The 21599-nt window shown below is 37.3% G+C and overlaps 1 protein-coding gene across 1 annotated transcript; it reads right to left on the reverse strand.

Moving 5' to 3' along the window:
* Nucleotides 1–1730: 1730 nt before the first annotated feature.
* On the reverse strand, nucleotides 1731–10829 carry LOC134850951 (ras-related C3 botulinum toxin substrate 1-like). The gene is made up of 4 exons (XM_063866782.1): nucleotides 10183–10829; nucleotides 7565–7780; nucleotides 3267–3457; nucleotides 1731–2042 (listed from the first exon to the last, which is right to left on the reverse strand). Exons 2-4 carry the CDS (start codon nucleotides 7764–7766, stop codon nucleotides 1848–1850), a joined length of 588 nt encoding a protein of 195 aa, XP_063722852.1. The 5' UTR covers nucleotides 7767–7780; nucleotides 10183–10829; the 3' UTR covers nucleotides 1731–1847.
* Nucleotides 10830–21599: the final 10770 nt, after the last annotated feature.

Below are 21599 nucleotides of genomic sequence, written 5' to 3' on the forward strand. Positions count from 1 at the left end.
TTTTTTTAAAAAAGGTAAAATCAAAGTAATTTCGCTGCTTGCTTATAAAATCTAACTACTCAACCTTAACTCTACTTGACTGAGTTCACTTAAATTTTGTTAGATTTACTTCATTCACACGGGCTGACGTTCTCAGTTTAGCGCTCGACTGAAAAATGACTAGTAGCAGTTTTGCGACTAAAATTTAGCTTCGAGAAGCAATTTTAAGACAGGCACAAAGACGAAACATACCCGAATTTGGTAGCAAAACTTAAAACATAGGTCAAGCACAGTCGAAACATAAATCGAGAACTCTCGAAATATAGTTCAAGCACAGTCGAAGGATTTGCTTAGCAAGATCGAAATATAAGTCAAAAATGGATGAATTTTGCCACCACAATTCAGACACAAATCTTTGTGGTTAAAACAACAGTCATCAATTTATTTAACCTTGAAATGGCAAATACAGTTATCGCTTATTTTTGAGCTAAATGTATAAAATCTTTTGTCTGCTGAGCTCACAAAACTGTAAAACTGATTCAATAGCAGAAAAATGTATTATATTTGCTTTTGAAAAATCAGAATGGAAGGCCGCAAAAACGCCTACACGTGCTCCCAGGAAAAAAATTTCGTAGCAAAAATAAATTTGTTGCCAGAAAAACGAAAACCCAAAAAAACAATCAAATTAAACAAAAAAAATAAAGATTGAAACAACCGCCATTAGAATCTTATAACAAAAAAAATGACAAATACAGACAAATATGTCACTAAATGTGGAGCTAAAACTAAAAATGAATTTTTTGTATAACTTTTGCATTTAAAACAGTAAAATAGCAAATAAAATCAATTACGAAGACAAACTGCACTCTGGATAGGCGCTTAATTTTGTGTCTGAATCTTCCTGGATTCCAGAGACAAATCTTTAAAATTTTGTAGGAAGGATCAAAGAAAATGAAGGAACAGAAAAAAACGACATTGTTGCGCTTGTTGCGGAATCCGCTGACAATTCACAAAATGCGCAGTTCGGCCTGTCGATTGGATATGCAGTTAGCTAGACCAGTTTTTTTATGCTGGCAACTTAATAGAACGCTACGCATACACCTGGTCCTGACATCAAGCTTCGGCACTATTTCTAGGGCAACGTTCAATCGTCACCCACAAAAACAAAACGCTAGAACTTTTTTGTAGCAAAATGGAAAAATTGCTCATCATGCTAATTTCATGGTATTTTTCGGTCTATAAAATAGTATGAAATAGTATGATAAACTTTTTTTTCATAAAATAGAATAGTATGATAAGCATTTTTGTCAACCCGGGGTACTTTCACGCGTCTAGATTTTTTGCAGCCGTAATCGATCAGGCTGAGATATACCTGAAGCTAGAGGTCAAGTGAGAGCTATTATTGCCATGACAGAGGAGCGACTACATGATCTGACGGTCTGAAAGTGAACGCCTTTTCCACTATGCTAAATGCCTCACTAATTTCTTGGTTGATAAAGTTGAAAATCACCCGTTTTCGGTTGATGCGGTCCGAAATATACCAAATACCAATCTCGCGGTCGAGAATGTCGAAACATAAGTTGTGTCACACAAATGATTGATTATTTGAAACTGAGGAAACTGCTTATTTTTATACAAGAACACGCTTAAGTCAAAATTTAGCAGTCCAATTTAGAAGTCTTATTAGAGGTCTAAGTTCACGTGAAAAATATCTGAGAAGCGGCAATTATATTATAGTGTTTATCAAAAGATAAGCATTGAATTGTTTAAATTGTTAAAGAAATGTAAATATTCTTAATCAAAACTTGTATCAAAGTTAAAGATAGAGCAAATTCTATGTACACAAAGAGGCCACACCTAATTTTCGATCAGAGAAGCAGGCATCCTTTTGATTTTTTCTTTTTCTTCTCTTTTACATCAGGATAGAGAACTACTCTAATCGCCTCGTCGAACACCTCCTTCAGTCCCGATTGAGTCAGAGCTGAGCACTCCATATACTTTTTGCAGCTCTTTCCCACCTTCTTGGCAGCATTTTGGCCCTCTGCTGCAGTGATTTTCTCAACCTGAACAAATCAACTTGAGAAAGTTTTCAGAGTTTATCGAGCAGCCGATGGCTTTTGAAAACGCTCAAATTATCATATCATCATATAATCAAATTAAGAAAACAAGATTTAAATGAGACAAATTGATATCCTGATCTTCTTGCTAATATCTACAAAATATATCGTGAGCCTTAAGTACGGTAATTTAAAATAACCAACTGTACCTTAAATTTTCATGTTATTTTTGGTATGAAATTCACAAAACCAACCCAATACTTGTTGGTGAATATCTTACAAAAACTGATGCGAGCAAAATGACGATGGCAAATTATGACTGGGCTCAATTCTGAGTTACATAATGACAACCGAATCTAATTGGCCAACTAAAGAACAGTTCTACACGGTCAACTCAACGAAAAAAAAAACAATTTTCTTTCCGAAAACTTGGCGCAAAGCAGGAGCGGATTTATCAAGGGCGAAGTTCAAGTCCATTGACACCCAAACCAATCATCTTTGGTCCATTTATGGCCAACCGATTCTGAAAACTTTCTAAAATTTATTCAAAGTAAACTAAACGCGCCGAAATATATAATATATGTGGGGAACGCGCCGAAAACATTTCTAATCTCAAAAAGTGCCTTCATCACATGTATTTTCTTACATCAAATTTGTCTGCGGCAGGGGCGGATCTAGGATTTTCTCGAGGAGGGGGGGGGGGGCGGATTTTCAAAAATTTTTTCCGAAAATTTTGTCGACCTTTTTTTAGGTCGACCGAATTGATTTTTTGAGCTCTCCCTAAAGCACAGTTAGGGTCTGTATTGGCCAAATTTTCTGCGCCGCAGGCAAAATTTAAAAAAAAAGGGTCCAAAAAAGCATTTTTAGGCACTTTTTGGAAAATTTTGACCTAAAAATGCGTTTTTAGGCGCGCGCTCCCCCCGCCCCCCTCAAAATTTGTATATATTGGCGCCAAAGGCGCCTTTAGAAACATTTTAAGGTCGGTCGGCCAAAATTGGATTTCTTAAAAAGTACCAAAGGGGGACCTGAAGAAGAGATTCGCCCCCCCCCCCCCCCCCACCTAAATCCGCCCCTGGTCTGCGGCACAGAAAGCTTCCACAAATAAGGTCTTTATAGTGCTTTGGAAGGGGTCCGAACCTCTATTGGTCGACCTAGAGAAAAAGTTGTCAGTTTTTTCGAAAATTAAAAAAAAATAGACGTTTTGAAAACAAGTGTAAAATTTGGGTTGACCTCCTGGTCTCGCAAGTCCATTTTGGTTCCGATCAGCAGATTTGGGGTGTTTGGAGAATAGTGTTGGACTTCAGGGAGCCACTTGGCGAACACATTCTCAAGAGTGGCCCTTCTGACCAGTGAGAAGCAAAGGAGAAATATGTCCGTGTTGGGATAGGACAAGGGTCGCAATCGGTCATAGTCGTCCTGACCTGAAAAAGAAGAAGCCGCCAAATCACAGATTATAATTGAAACAGGCTTTTTATTACGACGCGGGCATCTCACTTTTCTTATTTCAAGAAAAAATATACAGACACGAAGCTTGATTATTAAGATTAATTAAGATTATATTCAAGAAATCTACCTAAATTATAATATAGATAAAATTTCTCGCAGAAGGTATTTTTTGTAATATCTAGACGAGGACGTTTAAGAAAATATACTCTAAAAACGTTTCTAAGCTCCTTTTCTTGAAATAAGAAAGCTTCGATGCTCGAGTCGAAATAAAAACAATGTTTTAAATTGTACAATTCTTCAAAATGAACTAAATTATCACTGAAATAGCACCAAATTGAGCCATTGAGCCAGCGCATAAGATATTTTTTTATTATCTAGACGTAATAGGTGAACATTTGTACTAGTTATTCAGAAAAAAAATGAAAATTAATTAGATTGAAATAAACTTTAGATTGAAAGAAATTCGAAATCCAAAAATAGCAGATTTGGTTACATTTCATTAAATGTAACCAAATGTAACCAAATCCAAAAATAGCAGAAGTGTAACCAAATCCAAAAATAGCAGATTTGGTTACATTTCATTAAATGTAACCGCTGGTGATATTTTTTACACAATTTTCAAAGCAATATTCAGACCCACATTATATGTATTATTGTTATACCTAATAAACTTTGTTTTTACAACGAAATGGCTTACATTAACCTTGGTGTGTGTCGGAAGTTCCGACCAATTCGATCAAAAGTGTCTCTCTTGCGGCGGACTAGTTCCAGCTGGTTATGATTTGACTTAACTGAGCTTTAGGACCAATTAGTCATAAAATTTAGCTTGTTCTCATATTTTTTCAAACTTGAGCCGAAAATGCCGTTGCCCAAAATTGCGTTTTTCCAGCATTTTTGAAGCATACGGGTCCGGAAAGAGACTAAAAAAAAGTTAAGGGCTTTAACGGGCAAAAATTTATGTCATTATTACTAAAGGAGGAACCGTTTGGTTGGTGACGTCATCGAGATCCACAGGGCTCGTCCGCTATAAAACTCACTCGTCCCAATACATCTGTTTTTTTTTAGTGAGCCGACAGAGTAAAAAATTTTTTCTACTGTGTTTCACTCTAAAGAGCCATGTTGAGACCAACTCGATGGAACGAATATGTGTCTTAAATAGTCTCTGTTTGAAAAGTCTGATTAGCGACCGATTTGACATATTGACCGATTAAAAAAAAACGTTCATCAGTGTTTGACTAAATCATATCATATCTTAATCAGGGATGAATATAGTATGTTGGTCCTATTCCTAGAGGTCAAATGCAGCCTAGAGGTCACATTTTACAGTCATGTTTCGACTATGATTGTTTAAATTTAGAACACTGTTTCAAAAACTTTTCAGTAAGGTTATGCGCATTTTTTTTTATTTGTGGTACCTGCAAATAGCGAAGGAGCTATCGGTTGGCCTTAACTGGCCTGTCTTAGTTTAGTTTATTTTTTCTTTTTAAAAATTCGACTACGTTTCGACTCTGGATTCAGCTACATGAATTTTCTTTGTATATGTCTTCTCGACTTTGTGGTGGAAACCATTTCGACTGAGCTCTTGCACAGTGACGAAAATAGATTAAAATCGATTATATACAGAAAAATCTAGAGATTAACGTAAGTATAGAAACTATTCATCTCTAAGCGTTTTGCGAAGAATACTTGATTCTTTTTCACTAAAAAATGAATATAACTGCCAAAATAATAGACTTTTCTGTTCTATGAAACCTGTATATAATCTGTACATAATATAAATAAAAATTGTACATAGGCTGTATATAAAATGCAGATAATATGTATATACTCTGTAGACAATCTGTATACAGCATGCTTGAAATTGTACCCAGAAAAAAAAACAGTTTTAGATTGTTTCGGTCATGAATATACAACGAGAAAAAACAGTATCAAATTTTTGCAGAATAAAGCTCCTTAAAATTGATTCTTACAACTTTTTGAGTGAAAATTTACTTTAAAAAATTACAATAGATTTTGAATTTGTACATTTTCTTGTAAATAATCAATTTATTGTTCTGACTTTCGTAACGAAAGTAACGGAATATTTATGCTCTGGTGTTTTTTTTCCTCAGACGAAATTCGACCTTTTGACTAGCCAATTTTGACGGAAATTTATTTTATATCATCCAAAAGATATTGTTGTCCTGAGCTTAAATTTGAAAAGATATTTTACCTGTGATCATTTTTATAAAGTTATGGCAGTTTAACGATTCCCATTTTGACCATTTGGAACAATTACCGCCCAATATTTTTCGTGCTATTAACGCTTGAGCGGAGATTTAATCCATTGGAGAAATGGTTCCAAATTGCGGAGAAAACGTTTCATTTCGAGATTTGAAGCGGAGAAATTGTTCCAAATTGGTCGAAGGAAGCACTAAAAGCAAAATCTATCACTTGTACTATAAATGGCGAGTGGGGGGGATGATTTTCACAAAAAATCTCTATTTAAAAAAAATTCGTATCATTTTATTACATTTTATTATATTAATGTTACTACTGCTCCATATACCTCAAAAAGCAGTCCAAAAATCAGAGCTCCACCCTGATGCGAGCAGTCTTGCTTGTTTTGGTCACTGCGTACAGCCAACCGAATGTTTCGAATTTGTTTGTGTTTAAACTAACAACTGCGTAGCATGGATTTTTGGTTTAAAAAATTGTCGTTCCCCGACCCTGAGTTAGAAAAATTTAGATTTTTCCCTATACACAGAATTTTAAAAATTAGGGTACATTTGCGCATCTCCCTCCTGAATAACAAAACATTAAAATGCAAAAGTTTGTCAAAAATTGATATATTATAAATCAGAAATGCACGATTTCATTTTGCAGCTGGCCACAAGGAAGCAATTTTGTCTAATTCAGTCTCAAGCTTGTTCTTCTCTCAAATTTCTTGCCAATGTCTCCGTATAAATTGAATATTTCTCGAAAAAAACTTCTCACATGTTTTGGAAAAACGAGTGATAGCGCAATGTTCCATGCTTTTTTTTTGAGTTTTTAAAAACATAATTTGCCGAATTTTTGTTTTGGGCAAGCTAAGCTTTTACTTTTGTGTTGTCTCCTAAAAAAGATCAATTTGTGCTCTTTTCACAATAAATAGTCTCATTGGGCAAAAAACACCTGCACAGCCAAACATATAATAAAAGCGATATATGTATTTAAAAAGATGTAGATCAAATTGAGATCAGTTTCTGAGTAAGAAAGCAGGAAAGTTTTTTTAAAAAAATTTAGAAAATTTTGGATCAGTTTTTTTTTCGATTGTCGATAAAATCATATCGATTTACCCAATAAAATAGAAAACAGATGCAAAACATTTTTCAAAATTATCCATTTGGACGCAATTGACACAATTAATTTTCAGCAATTAAGTAATTAATTTAGAAAAACTTAAGCAATTGCAAAACAGTTACATCATATCAAGATTATGAAAATTGAATGAAAAATTATAAAAATTTGAAAAACTAATGATGATTAAATTTTGAAAAACGTTCCCAACATGAGTTCATCATATTGTTTCTTTTATTTGCATTTCAGGCCAGTTTTAATTCGCAAATTTTTGGATTATTTGATGAGCGCATATCAGTTCGTTGCTCTCAAGTGTTAAGAAAACTAGAAACAAGACTGCTTGTATCAAGGTCAAACCCTGAATGTTCCGACTACATTAGTTTAATTTCTATGAAATAGTTTAGAAAAAAAATAAATTATCAAATTTTTATTAAAAATATGAAAAAAATTTCAATTTTTTTGAGGTTTTTTGAAAACCATCACCACACGCTATGTAAAATACAAAATAATATAATTTGCATAAATCAATGCATTATATAAACCAAAATGCATGCCTAAATCCAATTTGGAACGATTTCTAAGACGGGTTAAATCTCCGCTTCCAAATTAAAAGCACAAAATAGATCGCACGTTGATTGTCTGAAAATGGATTGAGCCCATAAATTTACAAAAATAGCTCACAAGTGAAATATTTTTTCAAGTTTCAGCCCAAGGCAGCAATTTCTTCAAACTTTTAGAGCAAAAAGATATTCAAATTGTCGTACCTGCAGTGTCCCATAGCCCAAGGTGAACATGTTGTCCGTTCACACTCACTAGTGCCTGGAAGTTATCGAAAACAGTTGGGACATAGTCACTGGGGAACTTGTTGGAAGTATAGCTGATCAACATACACGTCTTCCCCACCTCCCCATCCCCCACAGTCACACACTTGACTGACTTGCGACCATCAGAGGGGGGCTGTGACATCCTTCAGTAAAAATCTATTGTACAAACATAGACAATAGATAGTTGGCGAAGAGTCAATAAACGCAACAAAATACTGACTTTCAAAATAAAAAAAGAAATATTTCGATATATAAAAATATATATGGCCGTAAAGATCTTTAAAAATCAATGAAAATTTATGGTTGACTTTTTTTTATACAACTGACCCAATTTGAGAAAACTGGATTAATAAAACTCTATAAAATCTACTGGAAAAACTAAAATTCAAAACTAGGAGACAATCATTTTTTGTGACCTTTAAACTTTTGTTCGATATAGGAGATGTCCTTCATCCTTCATTTTAACAAAAAAATTAACAGGAGTTCAAACAGGAAATAAACTGAATTTAAAAAATTAATAATTCAAACCGCAAAAAAAATCAAAATTGAGTGAAAAATTTTTAAGTTTGTTTTTCAGAAAATTTATTCACAATAGCAAAGAATAATCTAAGAGCTGTTTTAAGAATAAAAAACAATTTTATGGTTATTTTTTGGGCTGCCCGCACTAAGTAGTTGTATAGGGATGATCTGGAATTCCTCAATCCTGTTTTTGGTAGATTTTTAGATATGTTTTTTCTTGTATCAGAGACTTGGATCTCTGAAATGAACGTAAAAATGAAAGTTTCAGAACTGGAACATCGGATTTTAAAATTTTGCGGACCTTTTTTTTCTAGAACAATCAGTTTGATTTTCCAAGCTCTCTGAAAGAACTATAAGGACATTAAATTGTCAAAAAATTTCTTTGTCAAGCAAAACTTTTAAAAACAGGCCAAAAAGGCGTTTTAGGCCTTTTTTGGAAAATGTTGACCAAAAAATTTGCATTTTTTCGGCGCGCACTCCCCCGCCTCACAGAAAATAAGTTATGTTGGGGGTTAGATTTGAGATTAGTCAGCCAAGAAAGGATGTCCTACATTATACCAAAGGGAGGACCCTTTGGAAGAAAAAATTGGCAACCAGAAGCAATCAATCTCTCGGCACACTACTGTTGAGCACACAATTGATTTCAAGCAGACAATTGATTTTGCTTCTTTTCATTTTTTTGCAATATGCATTAATATAAGACCCGTACTGAACAAATTTTTTAACTCTGACGAGAAATACTTAACTTCTGATATGAACATTTGGCCAGAAATTCTTTTGGAATTGCTTAAATAAAGGAGGGATTTCGTTGAAACTCTTTAATTCTAATGTTTTCCAAGAAAAATCCTAAATCTAGGCTCTGGTTCTAGCTAGAAAAACAAACTACTGTTGTGGACTGACGGTTGTGCTACCCGCTAGGCCACATTACTTGATACTTTTGAATAGTTTCAGCAATCATTCCCAAAAAATTAATGGTTATAACGAGTGTTACTTTGCATTGTATTGCTACAGCTAATGTGTATACTCGAAGAATTTTTATCTCGTTGCGGTTGAGCAGTGAACTGATTTTGCTTATTTATCCAGAAGTTGTATATTTCTAATGTTAGCTGGGAAAAATATTTAGAAACAGAAAACATAGAAATTAGGTTAGATTGTCTATAAAAAGTTTCTATGCAAATTAAATGCTTTTGTTGCATTCAGGGAATCATTTGCGACAATAATTCCAAATATAAACAAAATCACATTTTTTTCAAATTTTATTTATGGTCTAGGCATCATGATTGTAAAAAGTTATCATTGAGTTTCAAAATTTTGATTTTCATGCGCTTAAAGATTTTGAGATGTTTTTAGGGAAACCTTCTTCAGCATTCTCTGATGCTCTAGCAAAAAATATAAAACACTGAGCTACCCAAAAACAAAAAATGCGACGTCAAATTATAGATATATTCAGATTTGAAATAACCACAAAAAAAAACATAAGATCTGAAATGAAGATCTGAAATAAATATTTTCAGATGTGAAAAAAAAACAATTAAAAACCATTTTTGATTAGAAATTAGATATGAAAAACCCTGATTTTGAATCATTGAAGCATCTAATCGGTATTTTAACATTTCATCCAGTTCAGATCTGAAGTTATAAAGTAAAAAATGTAATTGTAAGCCATCCCCAACGAATATATTTGGTACGGGTGTGTAATGATGCCTCACACACAAGAGTTTGGATTGCGGTGGGCTTCGATCAAGGGACCTTTCGATTGAGAGGCGGAGATGAAACCATCGCCCCCTTTCTGAATGAATTATGACAGCTCGGCCCCTTAAAAAAGCGGATATCATTAGTAAAATCCCCAATGAGGTCAGATTGTTTTTCTCAAAACTTCAAAATCACCTTATAAGTGGTAAATTGTGCCAAATTGACATTGACAAGAAACAAAGCATGCATTGAAGATTGGTTCATCACTTATTTTCCTAAAAGTTTTGTCATGCGAGATTTTTTTTAGATTCAGCCTTTATTTTTGTGAGCAAACTTCATTAACTTACCTGATCTGCTTTTATAAACTTAGTCCACGCAAACAAGTATTATCCGATTTGCAATATAGCACGTCTTCCGGGGATCTTCGATAGAATTTATGCTAACTTTCTTGAAGTATTCCGAAATTTTATCAATAAAATTTATGCAGTTTCCCAATTTCTAGCAATAGATTGTTTTCAGATTTTGCAAAACAGCTTTAATATTACTGTGATTGAAAGATCTTTAAATATTTGTTGGGATAAAAAATATTGCCAATTTAGCAACAAGAGGGGTAAGTAAAATAAGCAACAAGCGGAAGACAAGCAAATTTAAAGAAAACTGAGAACAGTTTGAATAAATAAGAGAGTTAAATAATCTAGTCAGAAAGTTGCCGTAAAATTCATCAAAAATGAGCGAAAAGTCAGGCCAGTAATGTGAACAATAAATGTTTGCGTCATGTAATTTTTCACATTTGATAGTTTTTATTCTACATCAAGAAAGTTCTAATTCGACAAATGCATAAACACAAAACACACACACATATATTTTCATTATAAGTAGTTTTCATTTATTTTCAAAGCTTGATAAACATAATTAATCTCAACTACGCTGATCAGAGACTGCGATTTATTAATAAAATTCCTGTTTAGATGGTGCAAATCTACAATATGTGTGCTGATTTTCTGATGTATATTTAGTAACTTATGGTCAAACGAACCAGTTCTGTTCTGGCCTCAAAATACATTTATAAACTAGAGTCGAGTCACACTTTCGAGTTAGAAATATAAAAGTTACTTTGCCGATCGTCAAAGGTCTTGTTTTGTGCGTTATGCCCCACTGAGAGACGAAACAATGGTTGAATCATGATTTTTGCGATACGATTGCAAAACAGTAAATGGGCAAATAAGTGCACAGAAACTGATGGCTTATTTCGAGAATTACAACTGCTTCCGAAAGACAAAGCTGTTCTAGTCTGTTGAAAGTTGTGCTGTTGATAAAAATAGTTATCGCTTGGACAAACAAAATACAAAACAAATTCGATTTAGTGAATGGGCATCCGACTAGCTAGCAGAGCTGGCTTCGATTACGTATAAAAACCTATAGCGTGGGTAGCTATGCTTAAAATCAAAGTGATTTTTGATGTTGAAACTTTTATGCGCGACAATGTGCGATATCTAGTCTATGTACCAAAAAGTGATTTTTTTTTCTCGATACATGGAGATTTTATCACGCTGCGAGGTTCATCATGGAAATGGGTTCAAATGATTTTTCACATTTTGTTTATTTTTGTTCTTCCCTGCAATGAACAAAATGGATAAAAGATTAAATTGTTTTTCATATTTCAGGTAGTTTCTCAGCGAACCCTGGTGGAATATATCTTTGTTATATAAACATATTTTAGTGCAACTTTTAGTTTGAACAGTTGATCTGAGTTTGGTTTATTGATGCGTTTGAAGCTGTTTGTCCTTCACCTAGAAGGTTACTTGAAATCTAGTTGTTGAACATCTAAGACAGTTGTTGAGTTAATGAATATTGATTACAGTTGGGCAATTTATTACACTGAAATGACGTATTGAATACAACGTTTTTATCATGGCGCAGCAAGCGATACGGAGCGGGAAAAAACCCAATTAGAATAACGCCACTCTGGCCGAGTCATGGCACGGGGGCAACAATGCTATGGGAGCATTGGATAACTGACTTTAACTGGGAGTAATATATAAGCGAGGGTTCAATCCCACTTCCTTCTATTCGTAAAGACGCTCACGGCAGCTCAAGTTACGCACTATCTTCGGACTTGCTTGGAGAAAGCCGTACTGAAGCCGACAGAACACTGATCTCAAACCTGTTCCAATGTCTGAGCAAACGAGGGGAGGACGAATTACACAAGCGTATACCCCACTTAAACTTTTCGGCGATGAGGTATCCGAGGGTGCTGGACGCGTTTGAATATGTATGAATAATGCAATGAAACCTTGGAATGAAAGTGGAAACGTGCCAATTATCGTCAAGGAGGCAACGAGCCGGAGAAACGATGGAGATGTTTCACTCACTCCCTAGTAGATTAGCAGCGAGGTGCAGCCTGGAGACCCTCGAGCGCAGAGTTCTACGAGATCTGTTCATCGTCAACATGTCTAATAAGGTCTTTCCATCAAAACTCCGGTTGAGGAGTACCCGATTGCACTGTCATACGAGCGCTGGGATAAATATGTTAAGAGTTGAAAAGAGGCGGACGGAGGTCTCGCTGCAACGCCGGTGGGGCGTTTAAAAAAAACAGAGCGAAAAAGCTCAATTCGATGAGTTATCGCCAACCATTCCAACGGGGTGGAAGACAATCGTACAGAGGCGCCAGTCGTGGCTGAAACAGACCGGATAAAAAATGTTTCAACCAAAAAGGATTCACAGCTGACCACGAAAAGATCCAGCGCGAAATGCAATGCATATTTTTTGTAAGGACATTACGAGTGTACCTTTCGAGGACGTAACGACGCGGGCAGAGACCAAGTGCACCTTTTTCATGGGTACAAGGTTGACGAAGAAAAATTTACAGAGCTCGGCGAAGTAACATCCCTACACAAAAAATCAGTCGGTTGGGAAAACGAGGCGCAAAAAGTATCCTGCGGATGTGATTCGGTTAGTTTTAACAGTTATATCGTGATTTCCATTCCACAGAAAAAGGAGGAGGAACTGAAAAAAGTTGGGGTTAAACTATCCTTGAAAGACAACATGAAAGTAATGCAAGCATGGATGGACAATGGCTCGCCGGTTTCGATATTATTGATCGGGGAGCTGAACCTTACACTGGGCGCACAAATTGTGCAATTGTCGCCGATGGATCCAGAGGATGACAAAATCAGGGACTATGGTAACCACCCGCAGAAGATGATGGGGAAGATGAATGCGACACTACACTCCACTGGATGTAAAGCATCAACAAGATCGGAGGGCGCAGACCATCAACCATATGAGTCATTCAATTAACCATAAAAGGAATTAGAACTATATTTGGAATTTTGAGTTAAGTTTCCAAATATGGAATTGTGAAGGTGGTTGTTTTCCTATAAAAATCCACAATTTTCAGCAAAAATCATTGTTTCAGATGGCAGCAGCTATGTGTCAAGCTCCTGCCAGCTTTTAGTCAGATTATTGTCAAAAGACGCAATTTAATTCCGTTTCCAGCGATTCGTAAGAAAAATAAATAGTAACCAACAGTTTTTGTGTCTCTACCCACAATTCTTACTGTTCTTTGGAAGATTGTAAGTTCCACATACTTCTGATTGGTTCATCTTTTGATCAAGTTTTTCAAGTTGCTCTATTTCATTGCACGATTCCCATTCGAGTTCAGACCAGCCGGCCTCTGGGTTGGGTCCTACTCCGGCAGATTTTCAGGCCGTGTAGCGGTAGTTACTGAATTAAACAACCTGCCGATCATAGTCATCATATCCTGCATCTGCGAAGCCACCTGATTCAATCGTTGGCCGGTGGTCGTCCGCATCCCTGCCATCTACTGATCGTGTCTCGAGGTCTGCATCTCAGTCTTTTTTGACAACTCACTCTGCCGTGATTCCTGCATTTGGATCTGGATTGCTATCTAATCTAGTCTATGATCAGTACACGTCTGCAGTCCAGTCAGTTCGACCCGTATTTGCTGCGCGTTACCGACCTCTAAACTTTCCCTGACCGCTCCAGTCACCATGTCTGGTACACCCTGCAACTCTCAAAGATAGTTTGGTTGTTTCTTGCTCCTCGTTCTGGCAGTTTTGTCAGCCTGTTCCAGAAGCTGGGCTCGAACCACCGCCTGGTTTAATTTTTCAAACTCCTCGCGTAGAAGTAGTTCCTGCAGTTCCGAATCAAATATGCCATCTATGAACTGTTCACAGTTCATATGTTCATATCGTCTCTTGCTTGCGCGCCCATGTTTAAGTTCGCCACATCACCTCGCGATCTGACTCGTAACGAAAACTCTCTAAGCCCTTCCTTATTGCCCTGCGTGAGGTTTTTGAACTCAGCCCTGGCTGCAGCTTGACTCTGGAATGGCATCCACCGCTGATCAAGCTCGGCAAGCATCCTCAATAATGTCGGCTCAGGGAAGCCATCAACTTCTTCGATGAAGTGATTCGGCATACTCGTGGGCTCGTCTAGAGCCCAGACTGTCAAACACGTGGGCACTACCATCCTGGCTTGTTAATCTTCCCACCGGTTTGCATATGCAGCCCACGAGAAGTGTTTCCTCCAGACCGCCCAACTCTGGTAGCTACACGAAGGAAACTGATCTGGCCATAGTGTCCCCAATACAAATACGCCCTGTTGCCTGTGTAGCGCGATCGCTGCTGCAACTGCCGCTTTCACAACCAGCCGTCTGTCCCGATCTTCCATGTCCTATTACACTCGAATCTTCACTCGGCAGCACACGCTTTACGACTGCAATACAGAGTATGGCCCACCCCGGATCGCCAATGTAGATATAGGCGATCTCTAGATATAGGGCTGCTACTCTAGATTCATTCTTTTTTTCCTAAAGACATCGCAAAAGGGTCCCTTGGGTAGTGGATTCAGCGGGACGACCGAGATTCACTACTATCTACAATCACGTAATTTGTGTATTATTAGAGGTCAAATCTAACCAAAAAGTCACCCGAGGGAAGCTTATTAAATTCTCCGTCCGTTCATACTATTCAGAAGACTTAACTCTCATGCTCCGGTCCTATTACTATCAATTTCCGCTGGGACTACTTTTTTTGAGTCTACTTGAACTGGTTTCAATAGATTCTTCGCCAAGTTAAACTGATCCCAATAATTACCACGTCCACTTTGAAATAACTCTACTACTCCAAGGTGGCAATGTAAAACTATATCTCTATAAGCTTCTGCTCTAGTTCCCAATATATAAGTTTTCCTCCCAATTTTTAGCAAGGTGACCCATTCTCATATCCATAGTATTTGTCCGGGGAATACGCCACCTTCCGGTGTTAACCTCGAGGTTTTCTATGCAATGTTGGGATCAAAACGCCCAAAAGTCAATTGAAGGTCGTCCAGGGGTCAACCGAGGTCAAACTTCGATATTTATGTTCAGAATCCTATTTGCATCCAAACTATTAGGTTCCATCCATATCACACTAATACTCCACTAGTTATCCCATTTCTAAGGTCCAGTATCACTTTTCCGGAAGGAGGCTATAAACAACGGAAGGAGTCGCGGGAGGGTTTTGACTCACATTGGGTTTTTTAGGGGTTCGTATCTTGTGTCAATTGCTGCAATAAAATCATTATGCCACCGTCCATTACTTTGCGTTAATTGCCTATTTCCGATCTAAGTGGTTTTTTTTTTCAGGTGCTAATAGCTTCGAATCCGCCAGTTTGAAAAGGTTCAAATTCTAGCACAAGATGTATCTTGCCATTACCTATCATTCCTCCAAATTTCAGCTCCTTGCGCTCATTGGAGGTCGAGAAACGATTTACGAAATTTAGGGGTGGATTTGTTTACTTAGGGCATAAAACCGGAAGCGGCGTCCTAGGGGTCTAGAGTTCCAAAGTAAAGCTTACCTCAACTAGGCCTACAACATACTAAAGTTTGAGCCCATTACCACCTCTAGTGTCCGAGTTCAGTAAGGGCCATTTACACTTCCGGGGACCGTTATCACTAGCCCCCCAAGGGTCTGAGGGGTCCCGTTTTTTGGATTCCCAAGTCAAATCATCTCTAGTATCGCTTCTCTGAATTTCATAACATTAGCTTTCTTAGTTCCGATTTGTCCGCCGATTTTGTCAATTTTTTTTGACATAGGAGGTAGGATATCTTCGAAGAATGAACTATATTGAACTCAAACATTTTGCTTGCTGTACTACTTAACTTCATGGCTAATCAATCTTACGTTCAGGTTACTATAGAATTTAATACAGTAGAATCACTAAATCTACATAAAATATTATTTTAAAAAATATATCTGTGATCTTGGTGAACTCAACGCATCAATTCAATATCGTTCAGGTACTGAAAAAGTCGTCAATTTGAGAAAAAATGATGTTTTTTGGGGATAATTGAGAAATTACAATAATTAGCCTTCAGTTTTGCATGTCACAGAATGAGGGACAGTTATTCATCAAAAAACCTTTCTTTACAATGGTTTCTATTATCTTCCAACCCCCTGTTTAGCATCGTCAACATGCTTTAAAACTATCACTCTTGAGGTAGAAATTTGCATGTCTGGTGTCCGATGAGCAGACAAGAACCCGCATTTGTATTCACAAAAGGCTTCAAAAGAGTAAACACTTATCTCTAATGTCAAGCACAGCGTCCCAAGTTTTTAATCCTCCCCGGATGTTCAATTATCAAAATAGAAATGCCGCAAACTTAATCCTCTTGACAAATTTAATAATCTATAATCGGACTGTGTAGATAGAACGTTTTGATTTTAAGTTTTGGTTTCTTTTCCTTCCCCCACTTGTGAATCTGTTACAAACTGGCCATTTCTACCTGGTCTAATTAGTCTTATTAATAAAATTGTCTGATTATAACAAAAAATGGCATCGAGCTGATTAGGCCATGACAAACATATTGGTATTCATACCTGATGATCCCCTTATAATTGATGTTAATGTGTTGTCGTGTGGGTGTGTGGGGGGTGGGGGTTGGGGCAGGGAAAGGGGGAGGGAACATACTTTATTTCCGACAAACAGTCGACTTGCAGGCATCCTCGAAAAATCATGAAATAGTTTATGCATCAAAGCGAGGGGAGAAATGGGAATAAATTCAAAATTAATATGCAGAAAAATTATTGAAATTTGCAGTAGCAAAAAGAAAAGTTCCTAATTGTTGACGCTCAGAATATCCAAATCAAATTATTAGCTGCGCGGGTTGTTTTGGGAAGTGTAATAGAAAAAAATGCGATAACCCTTCCTCAAAGACCCGACCCCATGTGGACTCAAAGGCTATCATCCCTTTTGTTACTAATGAATTTTCCAGTCCTCCCTTCTTTTTATTCCATGGAAGCCTATTTAATGACTTTTTGCTTTAAAACTTAAAAAAACCAAAAAAAAAAACGAATTAACAACAACTGTGAACAAATTTTACAACTTTTCTTCCATGAAAACTTGACTTTTGAACTTCTAAAAGTAAATCTTAGGAAAATGCAGAAAAACTACTGTTTTACGACATCCGTTACGACAATTTCCCCCTTCAGTAATTTTTCTCTCAGCAATCACTATGTGGGGATCTAAAACTTTTCGTTGCTAAGCTGCAGGGCTGTGTTTGGTAAGAAAACTCCTTTTGAATTTCTCCTCATTTTTCTACTAGTGATTAGCAATCATATTTGGGCATCATAATTTTAGGCTTATAAGACCGATTGCTAAATCATAAAAGCAGGGTTGAGATGGAGATTGGGAGGGATAAATAGCAGCACGGGTTTTGTGATAGCCTCGAGGCTCAAGGAAAATGCGCCGTTTGAAACAAAACAAAGAAATAGTCTTTCGCCTCTGACATTGCACTCAAAACAGGTGACATTGGTTGGATAGTCGAAGAGCGAAGCTCTAGATACATTGTTTTTCGCCGCTTCAAAACAACAAAAACACAGCAAGGATGGTAACAGCTCGTAACGGAAAACCAACCCGGCCGACCGTCAATCACTGGTTCATTCTCGCTTTGATTTGAGCCGAGTAGGTTTTTGCTTAATTTAAGAGCAAGAAAAATGCTAAAATAAGTTGATGGGTTTTAAAGTGACTTTTTGATTGAAATCAATCGCAAAACTCCTGCTTGGAAAATAAGTTCTTTACAAATGCCAGATTTTTGTGCCAGATTTTTAAGAAAGCTTCTGAAATGGACATAAAATCATGTTCGATAGTTTAGTTTTTACTGATATCACACGGATTATAATGAGGTTCCTTTTTTTATCAACAACCGAAAAATTGATCGAAACATTGGATGAGTTACAAATGTGAGCAGAGCCGACAGAAGCCAACAAAAACTTCCCCTATTTCTAATTTGCCATCCCGTGCTGAGGAGCTCGACTCATGATTCGACCGAAACGGTCAAACGATGTCCGTTTTTGACTTTTTGAGTCGAGCGATGTCCGATTACAACTTTTTCAGTCGAACGATCTCCGTTTTCGACTTTTTTCGATTTTACCGGACATTGTTCGACTTTACCGGACATTGTTCGACTTTGTTCGGTTTTACTCGACTTTGTTCGACTATACCGGACATCGTTCGACTTTGTTCAAATTTGTTCGAATTTATCGGTAATTTGTCGCTTTTACTGGGAGGTTGCTTTGCTCATGCGGCGTCAAGGAATACTCTCTAATTGAATTTATCATATGGTATTTATTGAAGCACTTGATATAATTAATTTTTGGTGGGAACCCGGGTCGAGGTCGCGGACTTATGTTGCGACCATTGCGACTCAAAATGTGTATCTTGCAAGCATTGCGACTCAAATTGGGTACCTTGCGACCATTGCGACTCAAATTGGATATAGTGATACCATTGCGACTCAAAATGCGTATGTTGCGACCATTGCGACTCAAAATGTGTATCTTGCGACATTTGCTACTCGAATTGGGTTGTAGATTTCTTCCGGGGAGTCGTCTCCTCGAAGCACGCTTTCACTCTACTTAACGACCGCAGAGTTTCTCCCCTTTATACCGTGTAATAGCGGGGGACACTAAAACACGATATCCCGAAAGGGTTATGGTGGTGGTCAGACTAAATCAGCCGATCAAAGGATTACGCAACTTCCCCCTTAATTTAGGCTGTTTTCGGCTCTCCTCTTGCGCTTTTAGCTGTTTCAGCAAATCGTGGGCACAGCAAGTAATTTCTCAATCGCAAAGGAATAAAAAACAATTTACAGTGCCCTTAATGAGCTAACTACTATTTAGCGTTTTATAAAATGAAGCCCGCGTTTTGTTCCGTTCAATCGCTCTGTTCAATTTTCGCTTGTCGCAATTCTAAGATCGCCAACTCGCTCACACAATTATTTTAACCCTTTACTAAACTCTGGTTGAAGCGCAACTCGCTCGCACAAAGAGTTCAACCCGATACTAAAATCGGGTTCCAATCAACTCGCTCACACTAGTAGTTCAACCCATCACTAAAATCGGTTTCCAGCGCAACTCGCTCACTAGCAATAATTGTTCTCTACTCTGACTGAGAACCAACTACTCTTAATAGTAGCCAACAACTGTTCTCTTCTCTGACGAGAATCAACTACTCTTAATGGTAGGTAACACTGTTCTGACTCTTAAAGGATCTCCGGTACCCTCCATTTCCTTATCTTTCTTCACATTTAATTTTCGTTAAAACATGCCATTCCCAATCAGTCCTGACATTCGCTTAAATCCCCCGTCCGCACATGTTTAAGACTATATCCCTCCCCCTGTCAACTCTGCCACGTGCCAAATTCGATTTCTTTGGCCAATCTTGTTACGCTTATTAGACACCCGGTATAAGGTAGGTGTCACAATTTGACCAAGCAAACAAATGTCATACAATTCTAATCAGCTAATTCCTGACCTCAGTGACTTCAGCCCTTGAGTTCAACTCAACCTCCATACCAGGCTGTATTTACTCCGTGACCGTCCGTAGGTCTTTATTTTAATTATCCCGTTAACGTTCCGATTTCTTAAGGGTAGGGGGAGATCCCTTTTCATGGGTAGGTAATTCATTCCAAGAATCTATAACTTCAATCTGTACTCTATTCGAGTCCCGACATTTTAGCTATCAAAGGAAAGTAATTTGTCTATTAGGGGTCAAATTAAACCAAAACGTCACCTCCGGGAATCCAAGTAAATTCACCGTTCATACATACTAATCAGTAGACTATATTCTCAAGCTACGGTCCTATTACTATCAGATTGCTGTGGGACTACTTTTCTTTAGTCTAGTTGAATTGCTATTAAAAGATCATTCGCCAAGCTAAACTGAACCCAATGTTTATAAAATCCACTTTGAATTAACTCTACTACCCCAAGGTTCCAATGTAAAAGATATATCTTTATCAGCTTCTGCTCTACCTTCCAATGTATGAGTTTTCCTCCAAAATTTCAACAAGGTGACCCTTTCTCTTTTCAGGGATTGGGCTGGGGAATACGCCACTATCAGATGTTAATCTCGGGTTTTATCATGTAGTTTTGGGGTCAAAACGCCCAAAGGTCAATTTGAGGTCACCCAGGGGTCAACCCGGGTCAAACTTCCATATTTGGGTTCAGAATTTCATGGGGGTCCTAAGTACCAAGTTCTACCCTTATCCCATTATTACTTCACAACTTGTCTCATTTCTAAGGTCCATTATCATTTTTTCCGCAAAAGGGCTATTGACACCGGAAGCAGTCGCCGGAGGGTTTTCACTCACAAGGGATCTTTTTTCAGTTTTTGTATCTTTTGTCGATTGCCGCAAAAAAATCATCATGCCACTCTTCATCATTTTGCCTAAATTGCCTATTTCCGGAAAATTGCCTATTTTCGGTAAATTTCGGTAAATTGCCTATTTCCGTAAATTACCTATATGTGTTTTTCCGATTGTTAATAGCTTCCAATTCACTCGCCGGATTTGGTTCAAATCATAATACAAGATTTGGTTCAAATCATAATTCAAATCATAATCCTCTGACTGAGAACCAACTACTCTTAATAGTAGCCAACAACTGTTCTCTTCTCTGACGAGAATCAACTACTCTCAATGGTAGCTAACGCTGTTCTGACTCTTAAAGGATCTCCGGTACCCTCCATTTGCTTATCTTCCTTTACACTTAGTTTTTGTTAAGTCATGCCATTCCCAATCAGTCCTGACATTCGCTTAAATCCCCCGTCCGCACATATTTAAGACTATATCCCTCCCCCTGTCAACTCTGCCACGTGCCAAATTCGGTTTCTTTGGCCGATCTTTTTAGGCTTATTAGACACCCGGTATAAGGTAGGTGTCACAATTTGACCAAGCAAACAAAAGTCATACAATTCTATTCAGCTAATTCCTGACCTCAGTGACTTCAGCCCTTGAGTTCAACTCAACCTCCAAACCAGGCTGTATTTACTCCGTGACCCTCCGTAGGTCTTTATTTTAATTATCCCGTTAACGTTCCGACTTCTTAAGGGTAAGGGGAGACCCCTTTTCATGGGTAGTAAACAGCGAACAATCAACAATTTTCAGACTAACAATTAATTATCAGACAGCATGTAAAAATTAGGTCTAGCTCGAATTAGTTTAATTCGAACTTTGGTTTTTGGTAGTAATAAATTTTTACAAGTGAACAAGTCAATGGCTAGCCTGCCATAAACTGAAAAAATATACCTGATCCTAATGAACTTGCACTATCAGTGGACGGATACAAATCAAATGCTTTCGGATTTTCTTCAAAACTATATCCGTGACAAGCAAGTATTCCTTTATTACTCACTGCCGACGAGTACAATTCGTTCGATATTTGTGCTCTATGGGGATATATTCACTAGCCCTGTAAAC

This window comes from Symsagittifera roscoffensis, chromosome 7 (assembly GCF_963678635.1).
Source record: "Symsagittifera roscoffensis chromosome 7, txSymRosc1.1, whole genome shotgun sequence".
NCBI classification, from domain to species: domain Eukaryota; kingdom Metazoa; phylum Xenacoelomorpha; order Acoela; family Convolutidae; genus Symsagittifera; species Symsagittifera roscoffensis.